The sequence below is a fragment of the Bombus huntii genome, chromosome 17 (genome assembly GCF_024542735.1).
Source record: "Bombus huntii isolate Logan2020A chromosome 17, iyBomHunt1.1, whole genome shotgun sequence".
Classification (NCBI taxonomy): domain Eukaryota; kingdom Metazoa; phylum Arthropoda; class Insecta; order Hymenoptera; family Apidae; genus Bombus; species Bombus huntii.
This window is the reverse complement of record NC_066254.1, coordinates 5121872-5140129: the sequence shown is the minus strand read 5'-3', so window position 1 is coordinate 5140129 and position 18258 is coordinate 5121872. Positions and strand designations below refer to the sequence as shown.

At 30.5% G+C, this 18258-nt stretch overlaps 4 protein-coding genes and 1 long non-coding RNA gene across 19 annotated transcripts; 3 read left to right on the top strand and 2 right to left on the bottom strand.

The window, feature by feature from the left end:
* Window positions 1–29: 29 nt before the first annotated feature.
* LOC126875100 (COMM domain-containing protein 3-like) lies at window positions 30–2041 on the top strand. 11 transcript variants are annotated; one of them, XM_050637816.1, is made up of 4 exons: window positions 30–496; window positions 1083–1224; window positions 1303–1574; window positions 1655–2041. In XM_050637816.1, the coding sequence occupies exons 1-4, from the start codon at window positions 461–463 to the stop codon at window positions 1823–1825; spliced, it is 621 nt and encodes a 206-aa protein (XP_050493773.1). In that variant the 5' UTR covers window positions 30–460; the 3' UTR covers window positions 1826–2041. The 11 variants fall into 11 exon arrangements, with proteins under 11 accessions (XP_050493773.1, XP_050493774.1, XP_050493775.1 ...); XM_050637817.1 differs by having other exon boundaries at window positions 31–470; window positions 1075–1224; XM_050637818.1 differs by having other exon boundaries at window positions 32–399.
* Window positions 2042–2078: 37 nt separating this feature from the next.
* On the bottom strand, window positions 2079–8760 carry LOC126875065 (mucin-3A-like). 2 transcript variants are annotated; one of them, XM_050637706.1, is made up of 6 exons: window positions 8252–8760; window positions 7926–8047; window positions 7643–7795; window positions 7221–7579; window positions 4736–7133; window positions 2079–4159 (listed from the first exon to the last, which is right to left on the bottom strand). In XM_050637706.1, exons 2-6 carry the CDS (start codon window positions 8044–8046, stop codon window positions 3591–3593), a joined length of 3600 nt encoding a protein of 1199 aa, XP_050493663.1. In that variant the 5' UTR covers window position 8047; window positions 8252–8760; the 3' UTR covers window positions 2079–3590. The 2 variants fall into 2 exon arrangements, with proteins under 2 accessions (XP_050493663.1, XP_050493662.1); XM_050637705.1 differs by having other exon boundaries at window positions 2079–7133; window positions 8252–8757.
* Window positions 8761–8935: 175 nt separating this feature from the next.
* LOC126875077 (uncharacterized) lies at window positions 8936–12832 on the top strand. 2 transcript variants are annotated; one of them, XM_050637742.1, is made up of 9 exons: window positions 8940–9094; window positions 9511–9630; window positions 9694–9851; window positions 9925–10188; window positions 10254–10913; window positions 10991–11153; window positions 11275–11407; window positions 11507–12138; window positions 12213–12832. In XM_050637742.1, the coding sequence occupies exons 2-9, from the start codon at window positions 9550–9552 to the stop codon at window positions 12306–12308; spliced, it is 2187 nt and encodes a 728-aa protein (XP_050493699.1). In that variant the 5' UTR covers window positions 8940–9094; window positions 9511–9549; the 3' UTR covers window positions 12309–12832. The 2 variants fall into 2 exon arrangements, with proteins under 2 accessions (XP_050493700.1, XP_050493699.1); XM_050637743.1 differs by lacking the exon at window positions 9511–9630 and having other exon boundaries at window positions 8936–9094.
* A 140-nt stretch (window positions 12833–12972) lies between these two features.
* LOC126875073 (uncharacterized) lies at window positions 12973–17794 on the top strand. 3 transcript variants are annotated; one of them, XM_050637733.1, is made up of 16 exons: window positions 12973–13046; window positions 13553–13824; window positions 14307–14444; window positions 14524–14863; window positions 14933–14977; window positions 15061–15186; window positions 15269–15427; window positions 15517–15645; window positions 15726–15907; window positions 16009–16117; window positions 16188–16409; window positions 16510–16721; window positions 16780–16999; window positions 17083–17266; window positions 17381–17483; window positions 17564–17794. In XM_050637733.1, the coding sequence occupies exons 2-16, from the start codon at window positions 13573–13575 to the stop codon at window positions 17672–17674; spliced, it is 2532 nt and encodes an 843-aa protein (XP_050493690.1). In that variant the 5' UTR covers window positions 12973–13046; window positions 13553–13572; the 3' UTR covers window positions 17675–17794. The 3 variants fall into 3 exon arrangements, with proteins under 3 accessions (XP_050493690.1, XP_050493689.1, XP_050493691.1); XM_050637732.1 differs by lacking the exon at window positions 12973–13046 and adding an exon at window positions 13053–13495; XM_050637734.1 differs by lacking the exon at window positions 12973–13046 and having other exon boundaries at window positions 13053–13656; window positions 13736–13824.
* Window positions 17702–18231, bottom strand: LOC126875116 (uncharacterized). The gene is made up of 2 exons (XR_007693251.1): window positions 18110–18231; window positions 17702–18000 (listed from the first exon to the last, which is right to left on the bottom strand). It is a non-coding gene; the product is annotated as an uncharacterized LOC126875116 (long non-coding RNA).
* Between the last annotated feature and the right edge of the window lie 27 nt (window positions 18232–18258).

Below are 18258 nucleotides of genomic sequence, written 5' to 3'. Positions count from 1 at the left end.
TAATGTATTATATGTACCTACCTTATCGACCTCGGGGTGCCCCAGAAACCCGATGACCATCTCAACCGTCGAATACTCAGTTCGTAAGTACGAATAATCGATCCGATCCGAATACTCGAAAGAATCGAGTAGCTCGAATTGTCTCGATCGGTTTGAAATAGTTAAGTGACTCGAACGATCTGAATAGGTCGTACATCTTTCGTACATTACACGTAGTTTATACCTTGCGTTAAGCGAATGCGATGGTCTAATTAATTTGTACAAAAGGTATACGACCTGTTCGGATCGTTCAAGTTATTCGATTCTTTCACGCTGCTCGGATCTTTCGAATACTTGGATCGAATCGATTATTCGAACCGACAAACTATGTATATCTCGGCTCGTTTTCTCTGAGTAATAGTAAGAGATCTAGCACTAAAACAGATAATTCGTATTGCGTACTGTTGTCTGAATTTCGTCTATGTTTATTGGTGATCTTCCTATTTTTTCATCTCTAGTATGAGTTACTAGACTTGACAGTAGATTCAATATCTTGTGTGTGGCTACTATTATCATATGAAAAAAGTTTTTGGTTAAAATAAATAATAATTTATTTTCAATGTATACTTTTTCTTTTTATACAATAAATATATATGCTATATATATATATATAACAAATATTTATTAAAACTTCAAGTATAACAAAAATTAAAATATGTTATAGTTGTGACTACACGCATAAATACATGTAGAATCTATACTCTTCTTGGTTCTAATAAAAATTAGCTGTGATATATTCATATTTTACAAAGTAAATTAAATAAATTAAAGTTATTCAATTTATTACCGCTTATTATTATAATAGGTCAGATATTGAAAATCGATAACATACATAGTTGGCAATTATGAAAGATAACCTCACATATCATGTTTATGAAATTTTTATTCGATATTTAAAAATTTAGTTGAATATTTATATATTTTCCATAGTTCTAAAAATGAAGTCATCCCAATGGACATATATTATAAAAGCAATTAAATTATTTGAAAGTTATACTATTCAATTGATTTTAGTGTATCATTAAGTGAATTTAGTATTTCAGGATATAATGATGGAATTATCAAAAGACACCATTGATGGTCTTGCTAATATTCTAAACACAAATATTGTTACTGACGATAACTTTCTACAAATTTTAGGAATGGCTACTTCATATATATATGAAAATCCTTCAGAAATAAAATGTGAGTATTTGTTTTGGTGTAATTGCCAAATATAAATAAGATTAATTAACATAATTATTGAAACTAATAAAATTTCAGGCACTATCAAAACATCTGATGCAAAACCAATTTTAACAAAAAAGGTTTTTGCTGATGTGGTATGTTTACTTATAGAGGCTACCCGACATGATTTAGATGAAGAAAGCTTAAGAAGTTTTTTAAATCTTGTATATATTGGTGAAAAAAGAATTACGAAATTATGTGAAGTATACATTAATAATAAAAAGGCAATACAGTCTCAATTGGAATTGATAGGCAATAATCCACCTCACATTATTGATATAGACTGGCATTTAGATTACTGTGTCAAGGTAATTGATCGGTGAATAGAACACCGATCGTTTCATTCACAGATGCTTTATTTGCTCTTATTCATGAAAGTCATTTTCAGTTGGACACATGCAATTCACTAGGTGTTCCTCTTTATCATGTGCGACTTAGTACTAAAAAACATGAAACAATAGATCATGTAACATTTTCATGTACAATACAACAGTTGCAAGAACTGGTATTTAAGCTCAAAGATGCCATCAGATACTCAGAGAAGCTTACTAATGTTTAGCTGTATCTTTAAATTATTGATTTGCTGCATATAGTATGATCCATGTATATTTTCAAATTTCCTTGGAATTATTTTTGTTTTAGCTATTTCTATTACAATATGTGAGTTTCTATAAATTATAATTATCAGCAACTTATAACATTTATGTATATTAACATTTACACAACAATTATTATAGTAATCGTTTAATAATAAACTCAATATTTGTACGTATAAGTGTAATGGTAAAATCTTATACAAACAACAGACCGTGTAAAGTATAATCAACTATATTTTTATAATCAAAAGAACATCATCTACTTTACGTAGTATTATTACTGTATTGATAACGCGCGCGCTTCAGAGTATGCGCGCGGGCACACAAACATACGTAAAACATGTACATAAATTTCAAAACAAACGACGATCAACGTTTTGTTATAAATAAAACAAAATTTCGAAAACTTCGATATTGAAATTTAAAATTTCGATATTGAAATTTTTTTACGCAAAATTATACACACACATTTTTCACTCGCTCACTCATTCAGGTACACCTTGTATACAAAAGAGTCGCGCGCGCACACAACTAATAACTTATTAAAAATACGTTGTTTTTTGCTCTACAATCAGGCATCTCTCTAAAAATTGCTTCCTCGTATTAGACAAAAAATACTATCGTTACATCCTTAATACCTAAAAATATGCGTGTCAAATTATATTAATAATCGATCATTTTTTTTATATCTAATACGTGATATAGACTTCTTTGAATCATTATACACTATTTACAAGTAAATGTATCTAAAAGGAAAAAGAAAATCATCCAATATTAAAAATTTATCTATACATTAACTCTTTCTTTCTTTCCGGCACTTATCAAAATTAATAGTGGACTTCTTATCCATGCGTGCTATTTTAATAATTCGGTGCGATGCGACACATCGATAATATTAACTAATTAAGCTGGAAAGAGAGAAATCACTTATATAGCGTAATACTTTTTCTCATCTTCTTAAACTATTTAACAACGATTTTCTCTTGCTCTCGATTTCCTAACATTATTTCATATATAAGATTACTGTGATAAGGCCTCGGGCAATTTACTATAGTTGTTTCCTTTTTAAAAAGAGGGTATATGCGAAAAAAGAGCCAATCGAAAAAGTGTATCGTAGCTAAATCTACTTGGAACATTAGATTAATTCTCGAGGCTTTGGTTAGATATTTAGTTGACTAAGATATATTAAGAAACAAATAATAAAATTTGTTCAGAAATATGATAAATAATGTAAACTAACGGACTGCGTGAAATTATTTTATAAAAACTCCTCATATAAATATGATTAATTATACGCAGTATCGTTTTCTATATAATCTTTATACAGCCCTTATGTCAAACGTGACCTTGAATATATTTAGTCATTTCTTTCATTTTTTCTTTTTTGTTTAAACCAGAAAAGAGATAGAGAGAAAGAGAGGGAGAGACATGTGTTATGTATTTCTAATTATTACAACTTTTATGTAAGATAAAGATTTAAATATTAGTGATACATTAAACATATTATTGTTTCAATATGTTTAATGCTTTGCAGTTTAAAAATCGTAATAATTAAAATAACAACACGTATTCGTTTTGTATTAGCAGCATGAAAAAATTTGTCAGGAATCTGAAATATGTTGAATTACGATTCGACAAAATATTTTGTATAAAATAAAATGTAGCAATATCCGAATATTTTCATACGTCAACGAACATACAACATGCATGAGTTGCTTAATGCAAAATTTATGTCTTTGTTTTGTTGACTTGAATCTCAGAATTATTCTGTCGCTCCTCGGTTTTTTCACATTTCTCGTTTTTGGGTTCTTCTACTTTTTCTTTTTCAACAACTTTTTCTGAAACTTGTACTATCTCTGCTTCATTTTGCTCATTCTGTTCTGTAATTTTTTCTGTTATTGCTTCGTCCTTCTTTTCATTAGTGAGATCTCCATTAATTTGTGGAGGAGATTTTTCTTTTTTCGTATTTACACTGTCACTATCCTCATCAGATTGACTCTTTTCCAAATTTTGTCCTTTTGATAGATATAAATTTTGTTCTTTACATTTTATAGCTTCCTTTTCCAACCGTTCCTTATTTTGATCTTGATCGCCTGTATCCAATGGAGGCGTTTCTAACTTAGTTTTCGAATTAACGATCGATGTATTTTTATTCTGTCCAACACTTGAACTGGGAGAAAGCGAAGTTGATTTAGAATTTCGAACTGTCTCTGTCTGTATGTTAACAACCTCCGTGTTGGAAAAATTTCCAGTCTTAGACAAATTAAATGCACTAACATCTTCCTGTGATGTATTTTCTGGAAGAAGCAGGTTATTAGTCTCAAGAGATGTTGCAATCGCTTGTGTTTCGGGTTTGACCAAGTTGTAAGATGCAGGAGAAATTGCTGTTAGAGAGGTAGTTTTAGGTGACTTAGGTGAAGAATAGGTGCTTGGTGGTATTCTCTGAACTGTTGGGGGTTGTGAAACTGGAGAAAAGCCAGTAGTTTGTGGAATATAACTAGATCGTTGATACAATTTATTAATTGAAGGGGGTAAATTACTATGGAAGGCACTGGGAGATGGAATTCCTATTGGTGAACGTATCAAAGGATTTGGAAATCTAGTAGCATCTGGAAATGGTCGTGGAAAGTGAGGATAGATTAGCCCAGGATTCATATTTGGTGTTGGAGAAGGTATAAAAGGACTTGTTGAAAGCATATTTACTGGAGAATTTTTTGGAGATATTGGCGAACCAGTACTTCTACAGATATCTCTTGAGAATGGAGGATTTGGGTAATTCCTTGCACTAGGAGAATATGGAGGTGGTGAAACGATAGGTGAATTAACTGTTGATACAATTGGAGATAAAGTTTTAGGATCTATCTTCATCATACTCAAGTTCCCATTTTTAGAACTGCTAGATGTGTTTGTAGTTGTTGTTGATGCCATTGTCGACTGTTCTTTTTCTTTACATTCATTACCAATACCGTACATTGGCTTCACTCCAGATGCCGGATTACCCAAATATCTTGGCATGTTTCTCATTTTAAAAATTTTAGCCGGTTTAGACTGAATTGTCTTACTTCTTTCGAAAAGCGTGGTTTGATGTAATTGGTTTTGTGTCTCTTTACTTTGATTTTTAACTGCTACATAATTGTTTTTAGAAAGTGTAGGATTCCAGCATCTCGGAGGATCACGAAGAGTCTTGTAACCTACTGCTTGACTTTGCTTTTTAGAGACAGAAAGAACCTTCTGTAAAGAGTGTGACGTAGCCATTGGAGAAGTAGTTATTAACGAAGTAGCCCTAAGACTGTCCTTTACATTTGAATAAATATGTTTGCTCTCTGTTGTGATTGCACTACTATTAGGTGCATAAACGGGCACATTTGGAATATTTGTATGTTGCTGCTGTTTACTACTGGAATCAATAGCGATTGATGGCGAACCATTCTTTCTCCCGATTTTTAATAAATCTGGGATATCGGATTTACTTCTTACTTCCGTTTTGTTCTTTTCTTTAGAATTTTCCCCAATTTTAGCACAAATATCGTTAATTTTTGAACCAGAGGCTCCAATTTTTGCACAAATTTCATTTAAATTAGAACCCTTCGTAATTAATTCATTTTTACGAATTGTTGGTTTCATCAAAGAGATTGGAATAGCATCGGGACAAGGAGGCACTGAATATGTATTAGTTATTTCCAAATTCGCTTTCAAAACGGACTCTTTTGAAGTACTTGGACTTAGATAACTACTTTTCAAAGAAGAAGAAACGTTCAAGGAAGGTATAGTAAATGCTGTAGAACTTTCTGATACTGAAGATGTAGGTACTTCATTTTCAGAGATTGCAGTAGAGGATAATTTTTGCGCCGTTGATGTACTCAAACTTTTGAGAGAATTTTTCGACATAGTATTATTTACCAAATCCTGGACCATATAGGGAAATGTAGATGTAGATTGACTTATTGTTGACGTAGAAATTGGATTGATTCCATTACCAACAGACATAGGTAGTGATGTAGAAAGATTTGATGATGCGAGATTATCATTTGATAACGATTCGATTTGAGTGTACGACTTTTGGGAAAGTGTATTTGCTTGTCCATTGGTTCTTTGACAAGATTCTGTTGAAATCTGCTCAGATACATATGGTTTTTTTTCTATAATACTTTCTCCTTGAGAAGAATATTCTTCCTTCTGATCAGTTGATTGCACATTTCTTACATTTATTTCCGTTTCTCTCGTTTCAGAATTAACTGAAGTACTTGGGTACGTTGATAAAACAGGTTCTGTGGCATCCAGTAATTCTGCTTTCTGTGATATGGCTTTTGTTGAACATGGAACTAATGATTTGGTTAATGTAACCCCGCCATTATTTGTCATTACTTGTGTTTTTGAAGGATCAAAAGAATTTTTCAGCTCTGTAGATTTTAAGTTTTCAGTAATCTTTACGTCTACCTTTTTAGATGACTGTGGTGTGATTTTCCTATCTTTCGTAACCTTTTTCGAAGAAGCATTGTTACTGCTAATTTGTCCGGTTTTCGGTTGGAATTGTAATTTCACACTTAGAGCATTGATTTTCGATCCTGTATTTATAAATTTTACCTCATTTCTTGAATTTTGCTTAGAGTTTTCCAATTTATCCGCGATAATATTATTGTTATTTCTTGATGACTCCTTTTGATCTTTATTTTCAATGTTATTATTTCTAATTTCATGTTCACTCACATATTGTGCCATCCCTTGTGATTGAATACTTTTCTGTAAAATTGTTTTATCTTCAACATTGTTATTATCCGATCGATTTTTCGATTCCTCCTCATATTTAAGGTTTATCGTATTTTCTATTCCTTTCGTTTTTACAGTTTCTGTTTGATTGGAGCATTTTTGTTCACCAAATTCGTTTAATTTGGAAGAATTATCAGACCCGCTAACGTCTTGTTTGTCTGAAGACGGTTTGTTTCCTTCACTGACTTCAGGTATGTTATTTTTACTATCATTTTCTTCAACTATTGATGTATTTATTGTTTCAATGCTAGTAATGGATTCTTCAACTTTTGTATTTTTCTTAAATTGTTGGTCCGTTATATCTGTAATACTCATAATACCAGCTTCAGAAATCTTCAACTGTACTTCTTTCCATTCCCTCTTTAATGATTTTTCTTCTTTTGATTCAATGGAATCAATTCCAGCATGAAGTAAAGTTGTTTTATAATTGACATTATCTTCAGAAAGTTTTATTCGCTTTGGAGAAGATTCAAATATTCTGTAACTTAAATGCAATGGCACTTTCTGAAATAAATATGATAAAGTGTTTATAGAAAAAATTTCAATAGAATTAGAATTTCCAAATATTTTCAATAGACCGTTGATACTTACTCGTCTCCAATGATAAATATACATCACATCCATCAATGTATAACTACTACACAGTGGTTCCTCTTTATACATTACATCCACCCTGTGTGCATCAGTTAAGCCATACTTAGCTCGTATAAGCTTTTGTAAATGAAAAATGGTCACTGCAGCAGGACAACGAAGATACCGCCTCAATAAAGGTTTTACAGCTATACCTTTGATGTCCTTGGATGGACTAAAGTATTCTAATGATAAACTAAGTGATTCATCTGGAGAATATATATGCGATTCAATTGGTTCCCCTCTTGCCTCTGGAGATGTTGCTTGAGTACATGCTTCAGGATGGTTTAGATAAAAGTCTCTTCTACATCGCATCTCATCTATAATATAAATATTTAAATGTATCTTCATTACATTATTCTTTTGTTAATAATAAAACTTACTTTGATAGCATCCTGGTACCAGTTTATACACAATGTCCTGCAAAGTGTGGTCTGGGCGAATGTTGAGTAGTGGTTTACTTTTGTGCACCTGCACCTCACATATTGGACAATACTTATTGTTCTCCAGATACTTGACAATACAGCTCCTGCAAACTGTAGTGCGACGTTAATCGCCGCTTACATCAATATGTTGGAATCGTCGCTTAACCCTTTTGCAATGATGAAACTGTATTTATTCACCACAGACAAAAGGATTAAAAAAGCGACAGAAGAATACACATACACGAATGCAAACACTCTATGATAGTAGTGGCATCAATGAAATATCCACCGCATAATTTGCACGTCAGCTGATCGTTGAGTTTGGACAACCTTAAGCGATGCCCTCCACTCTGACCTGACATCCTGCAGTAAGAAAACTGTATTAATCATATATATTTAACCCTCATAGTTAACAAAAATATCACACAAATTGCAATAACACAAAACGTTAATAATATTGAATGATATGAAATATTAATAAACAAGAACTAAAACGATTTTTTTCGACTAGTTTTAAACAATTTGCGCTATTATACCCAAGTAGAATCGTTAAAATATTAAACTTACGTGGTAAATGACGCGAAAACTGTTCGTTTTATCTAGTAATCGCCATTTGATTAAAGAAGTCAGGAAAGTTGGGTCAGAACTCGAGGTGAAATTTCACGAATTCTCATAATGAGAACATTTATTAAAAAACTGACTCAAATCCGTTAAAAACAAATCTCTTCGAAAACACAGAGCGTTCTCTGATTCTACGATTTTTCGAAATTTGAGTCAATCTAGTTCATTGTAAAATAGGCCACGGTACCAGGAAAAACTCTGAGGACGACAGCAAAACAAAATGGTGGATAAACAATCATGCCAATGACATTTCCAAAAACATGAGTTTCCTTTCAGGTGTAGTCCTTAACCATATTTTACAAGAAAAAAGTAAAGAAAAGAAGGTAATCACTAAAATTAATAAATTACAGCAAACATTGTATTTACTAAGAAATATATGAGTACTACGGGCTATTGTAACAAATTAACGGTATCATTTATCGATATGACTATTTGAGTACTTCATACAATTCAGAGATGGCATTACTAACACATAAATTTAAATTTATATATTATTTCATTGGAAATTAATATTTAATTCGAATTATATTCGATCTACAAATCAATTTAAAACTATTTAAATTGCATAAAAACATTTTATTATATATTGTATTTTCATTAAAATGTAAATGTAAATATACTACAACCTGAACTTGTACAACATGTATCGTGTAAATATCACATATGTACATATTTTACATTTATTTCAAATAAAGAATTTGTCCATTTTTTATACATCTCTTAGGTATTAGGAATAACAGTTTACATATTATAGTGAAATCATAAAATATTATGTTTAGATACAATATGGTATGTAAGTAAAGTATTAAATAGAACAGTTTCAATTTTGTTTTATTTTACAGTAATTAAATGCTTATATATACGTACATATAGACATATATATATATATATATATGTATAAAGTGTTATTATAAATACATATTAGATCATAATTTTTCATTTCATCTGCTTTTACTCTACAAATATTCATGTTTATAAAAATATATAGAGAATCGAATTTTAAACAATTCAGATAGTAAATTAGATTGGGATTCGTAATCTACTATTCTTGTAATTTATGATCAATATCCAGACATTTACACAACAGAGTAAATTCAGTTTTTATATCAAGAGAACACGTATAAAATATTAAATATCTTTTTTTAAATAATGAAATTTAATGATTTTATTTAATTATATATAAATGCTTGACTTGTTGAATCTAGTTCTTCCATATCCTTCAAAAAAGTTAAATAGTATTTGAAATGATTACTTTACAAGACATTAGTAAACAACTTTTGAAACCAGCAAAAGATCTTGCTGACTGGAAATTTCCATTATCTCAGGTATATTATACTATTAAAGTTATTATAATTCAATATAAATATAAAAATATTGTTTTATTCTAGATTTTAGAAGAATATTATGCTTTATTAGAAGAACCGTGTAATATCAATTTCGGGGAAGCAGCGCTTATTCTACAAAATTCAACTAACGTATACGTTAGAAGAATTGAACATCTAGTCAATGAAGCAGAAATTTTGAGACAAACATTTTTCGGCTATGAGTAATTATTTATCTTACATTCAAGGAAAGATGTATGTATTGTAGCTAATAATTTCTTCATCTTTTTTTGTTAGGGAAAAAGGAATAAAGAAGTCTATGAATAAAGAAAAAAAATTTTTTAAGAAGAGCCATGTTAATTTGGGAAATTTTGTAATGATTGACTTAGAAAAAGATATCGGGAAACATATTGATAAAAAAAATCAATTTCAAACACAGAAGAAAGTTAAATTGTTAAGTCGTCGGTTTACACAATTAGAAAATGATGCCCTGCAATTATGCATTCCTATTCAAGTATATGATATTCTAGGAGAAATCATTGGAAAGAAATATGATTTTCGGTAAACAGCAATATCTTTGTTCTATTTTAATTTTTATGTGATAGCTTTAACTTTTTAATTTTAAGGTGCAATCAAGCCATAAATACAAGTGGAATGTTGGTGAATGAATTAACACCATATGATTTTGCTCATATATATAGATCTTATATTGAAGAGGGAAGAAATTCATTGTCGTTATATTCAGAACCAAAAACTCCGGGTACAGGAACCTCAGGATATCATTCAATTACTTCACCAAATGATAATGAGTCTATTACACTTGTTTATGATGAATTTGAAGATGAACAAAATTCTTCATTAAGGGAAAACGATTCATCAGTAAATGAATTACAAAGTATGGAGGAACAAAACACAATAAACAATAATCATGAAAGTTTATTTGTTAATAATAGCATTTTAAAACAAGCTAAAAAGGATGAATCAGAGAAAGAACATATCCAACAAAGTGCGGTGCAAAATGTTAGTATTCAAAATTATTCAATTCAGCATTTCAAAAACATGAATCGAACTGAAGAACAATGCCAAATTAGAGATTCAGTGCAAGTGAATCAAATAAAAAAGAATGATCAGAATAACGATGAAAATATAGTACAACTCAGTGCAGGTGATCAAATAAAATATGATAAGCAAATAAATCATTTCTCCAAAGAGAGTCAAATTTTTCAACTGAATGAATCAGATAATGTACGATGGAAAAATGGATTACCTAGCATGCGGAAAAGAGGGTATCTCTTCGAAAATTATTCTATTAATTTTACAATTGATGATATTAAATCAATGAAAACATTAATATTTTTATTAGGAATCAAACAACAAAAGTATCAATATGTTCTGTAGATGATATAAATGAATATGACTGGGAACCAATGCCTCTTATTCAAGGAATAAAGCATGTTTTTTCTAGCAATTCATCTATCCTGAAACTTCCAGACTACATTTCACTTTTGGAAACAAAATTTGGTTCTGTATGTAGAAATAATAAGTTTTAATGTTTTGTACCTTGTACCAGTTAGAGCTTTTAATAATCTTTTAGATATTTGTATGTCTATACATTTATTTATTTATTTTCTATTGTTTGTTTATTAGAAAAAACGTAAATTTACATCAAAACTGTATAAACCAGAATGTTTAGCAAAACTCATTTTACGTGAAACTGAATTATTTGCAAAGAAAGACACTACTTTATGTACAAAACAAAAGTTTAAACATTTGCAGAAACGTAAGTTAATTCGAAGCAAATCGTGTTTTATATTATTACTGTTGTTGTTATTGTTGTTGTTGTTGTTGTTGTAACTGCAAAATATAATTTTTTTGATAGAGGAAATAGAAGACTTCATGAAGAATTTTGACGAATGTTTAAATGGTGTAGAAAAAGAAAATGATGATTCTCAATATGAAGCTGTGACAAACGTTGCTATAGATTTTCATGTATCCCAAAATCAAAATGATTCAACTGAGAATAGTATTGAGGATATAACAAGTAGAAGTTATCGAAATGATTCAATTGAAAACAGTATTGAGGATATAACGAGTAGAAGTTCTTCACCTACTGACATTCCATTAAGATCAACAATTTGTCAAAATACAGTGGATATGCTTGCAGAATCTCCTAACTCGTCTAACAATTGGCGTGAATCTTTAACTTCAGAAATTAATTTGTCTTATTCTCTGCCGAATTATCAAACATTAATTGAGGACAAAATGAAAAAGATTTTTGAACAGTCGAATGTTATTACAGACTTAGATCAGACTGTAGCAAAGTGGCATGCCTCGTTGCAATCAAAATTAGCGGAGGCTGAAATGAGACCTGCATTTCGAATTCGTGATTATTCATCTCGTATAATAAAAGTGTTGCAAACATCAGAACAGAAAAAAATTAATTTCGATAGTGTCGTTCAAGACAAGCCCGCTCGTGAAGTAGCTAGGTACTTCTTAGCTTCGTTACAATTGGTATATTTATTTTCATTATAACTTATTTACATCTCGAGTTAGTATAGACTGTGATAACCGCTTTGTCTTTGCAGGCAAATACGTACAATGTAGAAATAAAGGCGGGGAGTAGTGATAACGATATAGAAATAACGTTGCTTAATGACAGAAAAAATTATGTAAAGAATTAAAGCAGTAACATTGATACTACAGTAAAGACTCTCCAAGAGCTCAGGAGTTGGTTTCGCTAAGCGATTGGTAAACCATAGACATTATTCTCTAAGTTAGTACGTACTATGTCGGCAGTAGTTTGTCTGGCGGACGCAAAGAGAAACAGCGGGTGAAGAAGAAAGATCCACGGGCCAAATTAACGTAATTAAGCTTTTTAGTATTTTTAGTTTCGTTTTAATAAAAAAACTAATATAATGAAATGAAATCCTTATTAAGAAAAAGCTGAAAATAAAAAGATTTTGTCATTGTATTGATATTGTCTCACCGATACGAAGACGATACGAATCTTAAAAGGAAAGTCATTGGCGTATCATACTACTGAGGATAAAACATAAGCACGATTGAAGTGATGATCTTTATTATATTATGTTCTTGTACATACATGCATACATACAAGGATGGGAGTTTGTGTACAATTTTGTATTTATGCACTATACATACAAGTATGGATACGGAGGAAGTAAATTAAAATTATTTTTTTCTATGTGGATACTAATATCATAAAATTCCTCAAAAATATACCACATTTTTAATAAAATAATACACGTTTATTGTTCATATCAGTTTAGGATTAAATCACTTTAAATTTACCGCCATACATAATATAAAACTGAAACTTATTTTTCTACTTGTACCCTTAATAAAAGATAATCGCGCATGCGTTATCGCCGAAATATCATTGCTTGCCGGCTGTGGTGGTAAGTATTCAGGTGCGTTAGTTTACGCTGAAGTCGTTTAAAGATGAGTTCTATTTTTTTTACATAATCATTTTTGTTACAATAACTAATTACAATTATTGATATAAAATACATTGTTTTTTCGTTACATATTTATGAAGTACTTAAAAAATTGTCTATGTTTAGCATTTTGCCAAAATGTTATATATATATATATATATATATATATATATATATATCAATGTATATATATAAATCAATTAGACTGTTTGAAATGTCATTTTATTAGCTTGAAGTTCTTGAATGAATAAAAGTTGTATCTAAGAGAAATTGGATACTCTATTAAATTACTTGATAGTAACAATTCAGCCAATTCAAATCTGTTTGCTCTCCCCTTCTTTCTAATTTGTTTGATATATTAGGGATACAAGTCTCTTTAGGAGCGTGTGATTTTTATAAAGTTTTCTTTGGTAAGTTAAATGTAATACCTTTTTGGTTACAAAAGCGATAAATAAATAATTTTTAAGGATTTGACATACATGTAATCATGGAAAAGAAAGCTTCTATGAAATCTACTCGATGGATACTACAACCATGGAGCCTTTTGTTTCTTATTCTAATTCAATTCTTGGTACAATTTTTAACATCTATCTATCTTTATACTTATGTGGCCCATGTGGAAACAAATGTTCTTATTATGCGAAACCAAGACTTTTTAGAAACTGAAAAATTGGTAAGGAGGAAACGAAGTAGTGCTTTACCTGTGACAGAAGATAATAAAGTTTCAGATACATCCAGAGTATGTATTATCAATATATAGCATAAGGCACTTGGAATCAAAGGGGCACAAGTGATATTTTTCAAATTTTTTAATTAGAAGCAGAAATGGCTAATTAGATCATTAAATACAATATATATATATATATATATGATTTAAGTAATCCATCATTATATAAAAGTATCATTTAAAGGCTAGAAAAATTGACTTCTAAGCAAATAATATTGAAATAACATGCAAGTGTAAATACATTAGTTTCTGTATATTCAATAACTCATAAACTAAAACATAAAATTCATTAAAAATATGTGTATATACTCCTTGCTATGTCAAGCATTAAATATAACTTAATTTTCATAGAGACTTTACAGTGCAATCTTTTTTAACACATTTGAATTTCAAACTTGGTTACCTTGATATCGGAAAAAAGTCACTTGCATCTTTTTGGTTCTAGTTGCCTCATATAAAAATTGTACCTTATATTTATATTTTTTACATTTTAGATTTGGCAAGAGAAGGATACATTAAAAGAATCTAAGAAAGTAACTTCATCTCCCATAGCAAAAACAGGTTTGGCATCTTCTCCAATTACTCCTATGGGACATGATTGGGTATGGTTAAATGCAGATACTCGTGTGCAGGTTAAATATTTAACTTTTCTTAATAATCAAAGCTAATAGAAATGTGTTAAATTTTATTCATAGATATTGCACATTTTAGCTCGATGCGATTGAAAATTTTTGTCGATCGTCAATGAAATATTGTCCTCCGGGATTACCAGGAGCACCAGGAAGTCCAGGAGCTCCCGGGGAACCAGGTCTTCCCGGATTACGAGGAATGACTGGTCCGAAAGGACCACCTGGTTTGACTGGCCCTCCTGGTCCTCGTGGACCAAAAGGTGATATAGGACCAGCTGGTTTTGATGGAAGGGATGGAATACCGGGAGAACCTGGACTTGATGGAATTCCTGGACGTAGTGGTACAGATGGATTATCTGGTATGAATGGTAAACCAGGACTAAATGGGTCTCCTGGTCGGCCTGGACGTAATGGAACAGATGGTATGCACCTTTTGATTTAGAAACCTTTTGTATTCATTAATTTAATTTCTAAAGATACAATATCTTTAGGAAGGCCAGGTCAAATGGGACCTCAAGGACCAATTGGACCACGTGGTAACTTAACATTATTTCAAATTCGCTCATTCTAATTGCACGTGGATGAAAAAGAGATACGTTGATGATGTGAACAACTTTAGGAGAAATGGGTCCTCCTGGTAGACCAGGCTCACCAGGACAAGATGGCAGACCAGGGATAACAGCCTGGAAGGTGAACATGAATGATTATAATATAAACGACTTATTGATTCCTCCTTCTATTCTAGGCAAGTACCTTCTTTATCTTTAAATAACTATACTTTGAAAATTTGCGTGCTCAAACGATGTAGTTTTTGTAAAATCTTTCAGATGATCGAATGTTACCTTCAACAGTAAATTCGACGGGCTTAATTTCCGTTTATGAAGGAACTAATTTACGATTAAAATGTGCGGCAAGTGGCAAACCTGAACCTACTGTTCAATGGTTTAGAAGCGATGGTGGTGTCATTCCTATAGGATCTTGGCATGGTAATATAAAATTATAATCGTGTCAGTAACGTGATTATGAACTTTCACAAAAGTATATAATTATATAAGTATACAATTTTATTGAACAGTGACTTCTGTAATTGGACATACATTTAATATCAGTATAGTTAACAGAGAACATATGGGAGAATATATTTGTGTAGCTGATAATGGAATTCCACCTCGAGCATTGAAAAGAATCAAACTTCAAGTTAAATGTAAATATTTTGATATACACGTCTATATATACATATATATTTTATTTATTTCTTTTATTAAGAAAGTATTTTTTTTGCAGTTCCACCTTTCATTCGAATTCGTAATCAAATGATTCGCGCACGCAGTCAAAGTACTGTAGTTTTAGAATGTGAAGTTGAAGCATTTCCAGAACCAATTGTTTATTGGGAACGTGAAGATCGTAGACTCAAAATGTCTGAGAAATATAGACTTGAAGTTTATGACAGAAGAGATATGTATAAGGTAAAAGATAATAGCATCCTATCCAATGTGTTCATATACTTCTGTGTAATGTGTGAAATGTGTATATTTCCATATACTTCTATCTTAATGTAATATTTTAGCTTAAAATGCGTCTGAAGATTGCAAAGATAACATCAGCAGATTATGGTACATATCATTGTGTTGTGAAAAATGATATTGACACCACTAAAGGATCATTTACAGTCGATGGTAACGTATATTTTTAACTTTAATATTTTTTAGATAATTACATGAATATTGACATTGAAATATTTTGTAGATGATGCGAAGAGCATGGAAAAGTCAAAGCTAGGGAAACAACAACACGTTACATATGGAAAGCCTGCGCCACAGCATGTTGATTTAGATGAACTTTGTGCACCACATGAAACTTGCGCTGCTTGCCCTGTTTTAAGATGTACTTTTACAGATGTTGCTGAATATTTAAATATTCAGCCACTCAAAAATGTCAACTTTACTGGACTTCCATTGAGATTGGCAGGTGAAGTACATTTATTATTTCTTCTCAAAATAAATGCATAAGTATAGGTTGTACATAATTAAATAAATTAACGAGATATTAATTTTATTTAATTCTGTAGATGGTGTAATAGAAGCAGTAGGAAAACCAGTTTTAAAGGGTACTATGGATGATCATTACGGAAGCTGGATGCATGACACTAAATCTGATGGTTATCCAGAGAAACTCTGGGTTACCCGAAAGAATGAAACTTCTTTCATATTTGAATATGAGTCAAAAGATCATTTTAAACATGGGAGTTCATATCCCATTAAACTGCCATATCCATTTCAGGTATATCATACTATTTTTAAAATTATGTATTATTATCTCATGTTAAATTTATTTTTAGGGAAATGGGCATGTAGTGTATAACAAATCTTTCTTTTATAACCCCATAAACCGATCATCAATTTTTCGATTTAATCTTCATTCTATTTCTGATCAAGTATGTGGTAAGGAGTTTTCGCGGTGTGAATTACATCTTCCAGGTTTATTAGTGAACACGAGGAATTATTTATATACACCGAATCATAATTTTAATTATGTTGACTTCAATGTTGATGAGAACGGTAATTATATCGTAATTCGCTTGAAAGAAGTATTTCTCCTTAAATAAAAATAGTGAATAAGACGTACATTATTTTAACAACAGGATTATGGATAATATACGGTTTACCATCGAATAATACAATAGTAATAAAGATGGATGCGACTAATATGAATATTCAACATGCATGGAACATTAGTATAGATAATCATAAATTTGGAGAAATGTTCATTGCTGGAGGAGTGCTTTACGCTGTTCATAGCGTTACGGAAGAAACGATGAAAATAAGGTAAAATTTAGAAAAAGAAGGGAAAGAATAAAGAAGTGTTATAAGCTTAAAAAAGAAAAGTATATTTTATAATATATTTTATTTTATAATTACATATCGATATGTTACTTATAGGTTGGCCTTTGATCTTTATAAAAATGTTACAATACCTGTTCATTTATCATTCACGAATCCTTATCACAAAACTACGGCAGTCAGCTACAACCATAAAACAAAAGTAAATATTTTGAAGTTTAAGAAATAAAACAAATTAAATAAGGATTTTAAAGCTTATTGTGATGTCTTCTTTATTTCTAGGAACTTTATACTTGGAATAAAGGAAATCAATTGGCCTATCCGATTAAATATCAGGGCTCTACAAATGCTACAGCAAAAGAAGAATTCAGGGTTAAGGAAACTGGAGTTTGAGGCTGCCATCAATGTGAAATTGAGAAATTGGTGAAACATATATATTTTATCCTTCAACTTTTTATTAATGTATTAACAAAAGAAGACAATAAGAGAAATAAAGCTTTTCTCTCCATTTAATCTTGTGCTTGAAAACCCATTTTTGTTAACTCAAGAATTTTAGATTTGCATGATTCAGTTTACTTCGCTATAATAATTGAAAGTTACCGAGTATAAACCATGTTCAGTAAATATTATACTCTAACATTACAGCTGGCTAATAAAAAGATCGAATGGTACACTAATATCTCGAGTTGACTATCTTCTTCAGTTTTAAAAATTTGTATCTGCAATAATAAAATTTTTGTTTTAAATTTTAATTATAAATTTATAAAGATTGTTATAAAAGTAATCTAAGAGAATTGCAAGTTTACGAAATTCAATTTCAAAATTAACCGTATTAAATCATAGATTATCGTAAGGTATAAATTATTGTATTTAATCGTTTAATTATTTTCTTTAAATTGACGATAAATTAAAAAAATTTTAATTTTTTTAGTGTTTTTAGTAGACGTAAATTCTTTCATCATTAAAACTACTTTATT

What these genes read in the sequence shown, in the direction of transcription:
- LOC126875077 (XM_050637742.1), top strand. Translation starts at nt 9,550, where the DNA reads ATGATTACTTTACAAGACATTAGTAAACAACTTTTGAAACCAGCAAAA. An exon ending in CAAACATTTTTCGGCTATGA is followed by an intron (nt 9,852 to 9,924) that starts GTAATTATTTAT and finishes TTTTTTTGTTAG; the next exon opens with GGAAAAAGGAATAAAGAAGT. An exon ending in CCTAGCATGCGGAAAAGAGG is followed by an intron (nt 10,914 to 10,990) that starts GTATCTCTTCGA and finishes TATTTTTATTAG; the next exon opens with GAATCAAACAACAAAAGTAT.
- LOC126875073 (XM_050637733.1), top strand. Translation starts at nt 13,573, where the DNA reads ATGGAAAAGAAAGCTTCTATGAAATCTACTCGATGGATACTACAACCA. An exon ending in ATGCAGATACTCGTGTGCAG is followed by an intron (nt 14,445 to 14,523) that starts GTTAAATATTTA and finishes TGCACATTTTAG; the next exon opens with CTCGATGCGATTGAAAATTT. An exon ending in AACTGCCATATCCATTTCAG is followed by an intron (nt 16,722 to 16,779) that starts GTATATCATACT and finishes ATTTATTTTTAG; the next exon opens with GGAAATGGGCATGTAGTGTA.
- LOC126875065 (XM_050637705.1), bottom strand. Translation starts at nt 8,046, where the DNA reads ATGTCAGGTCAGAGTGGAGGGCATCGCTTAAGGTTGTCCAAACTCAAC. An exon ending in CATAGAGTGTTTGCATTCGT is followed by an intron (nt 7,796 to 7,925) that starts GTATGTGTATTC and finishes GTCGCACTACAG; the next exon opens with TTTGCAGGAGCTGTATTGTC. An exon ending in ATATTTATCATTGGAGACGA is followed by an intron (nt 7,134 to 7,220) that starts GTAAGTATCAAC and finishes TATTTATTTCAG; the next exon opens with AAAGTGCCATTGCATTTAAG.
- LOC126875100 (XM_050637816.1), top strand. Translation starts at nt 461, where the DNA reads ATGTTTATTGGTGATCTTCCTATTTTTTCATCTCTA. An exon ending in AAATCCTTCAGAAATAAAAT is followed by an intron (nt 1,225 to 1,302) that starts GTGAGTATTTGT and finishes ATAAAATTTCAG; the next exon opens with GCACTATCAAAACATCTGAT. An exon ending in ATTTAGATTACTGTGTCAAG is followed by an intron (nt 1,575 to 1,654) that starts GTAATTGATCGG and finishes AGTCATTTTCAG; the next exon opens with TTGGACACATGCAATTCACT.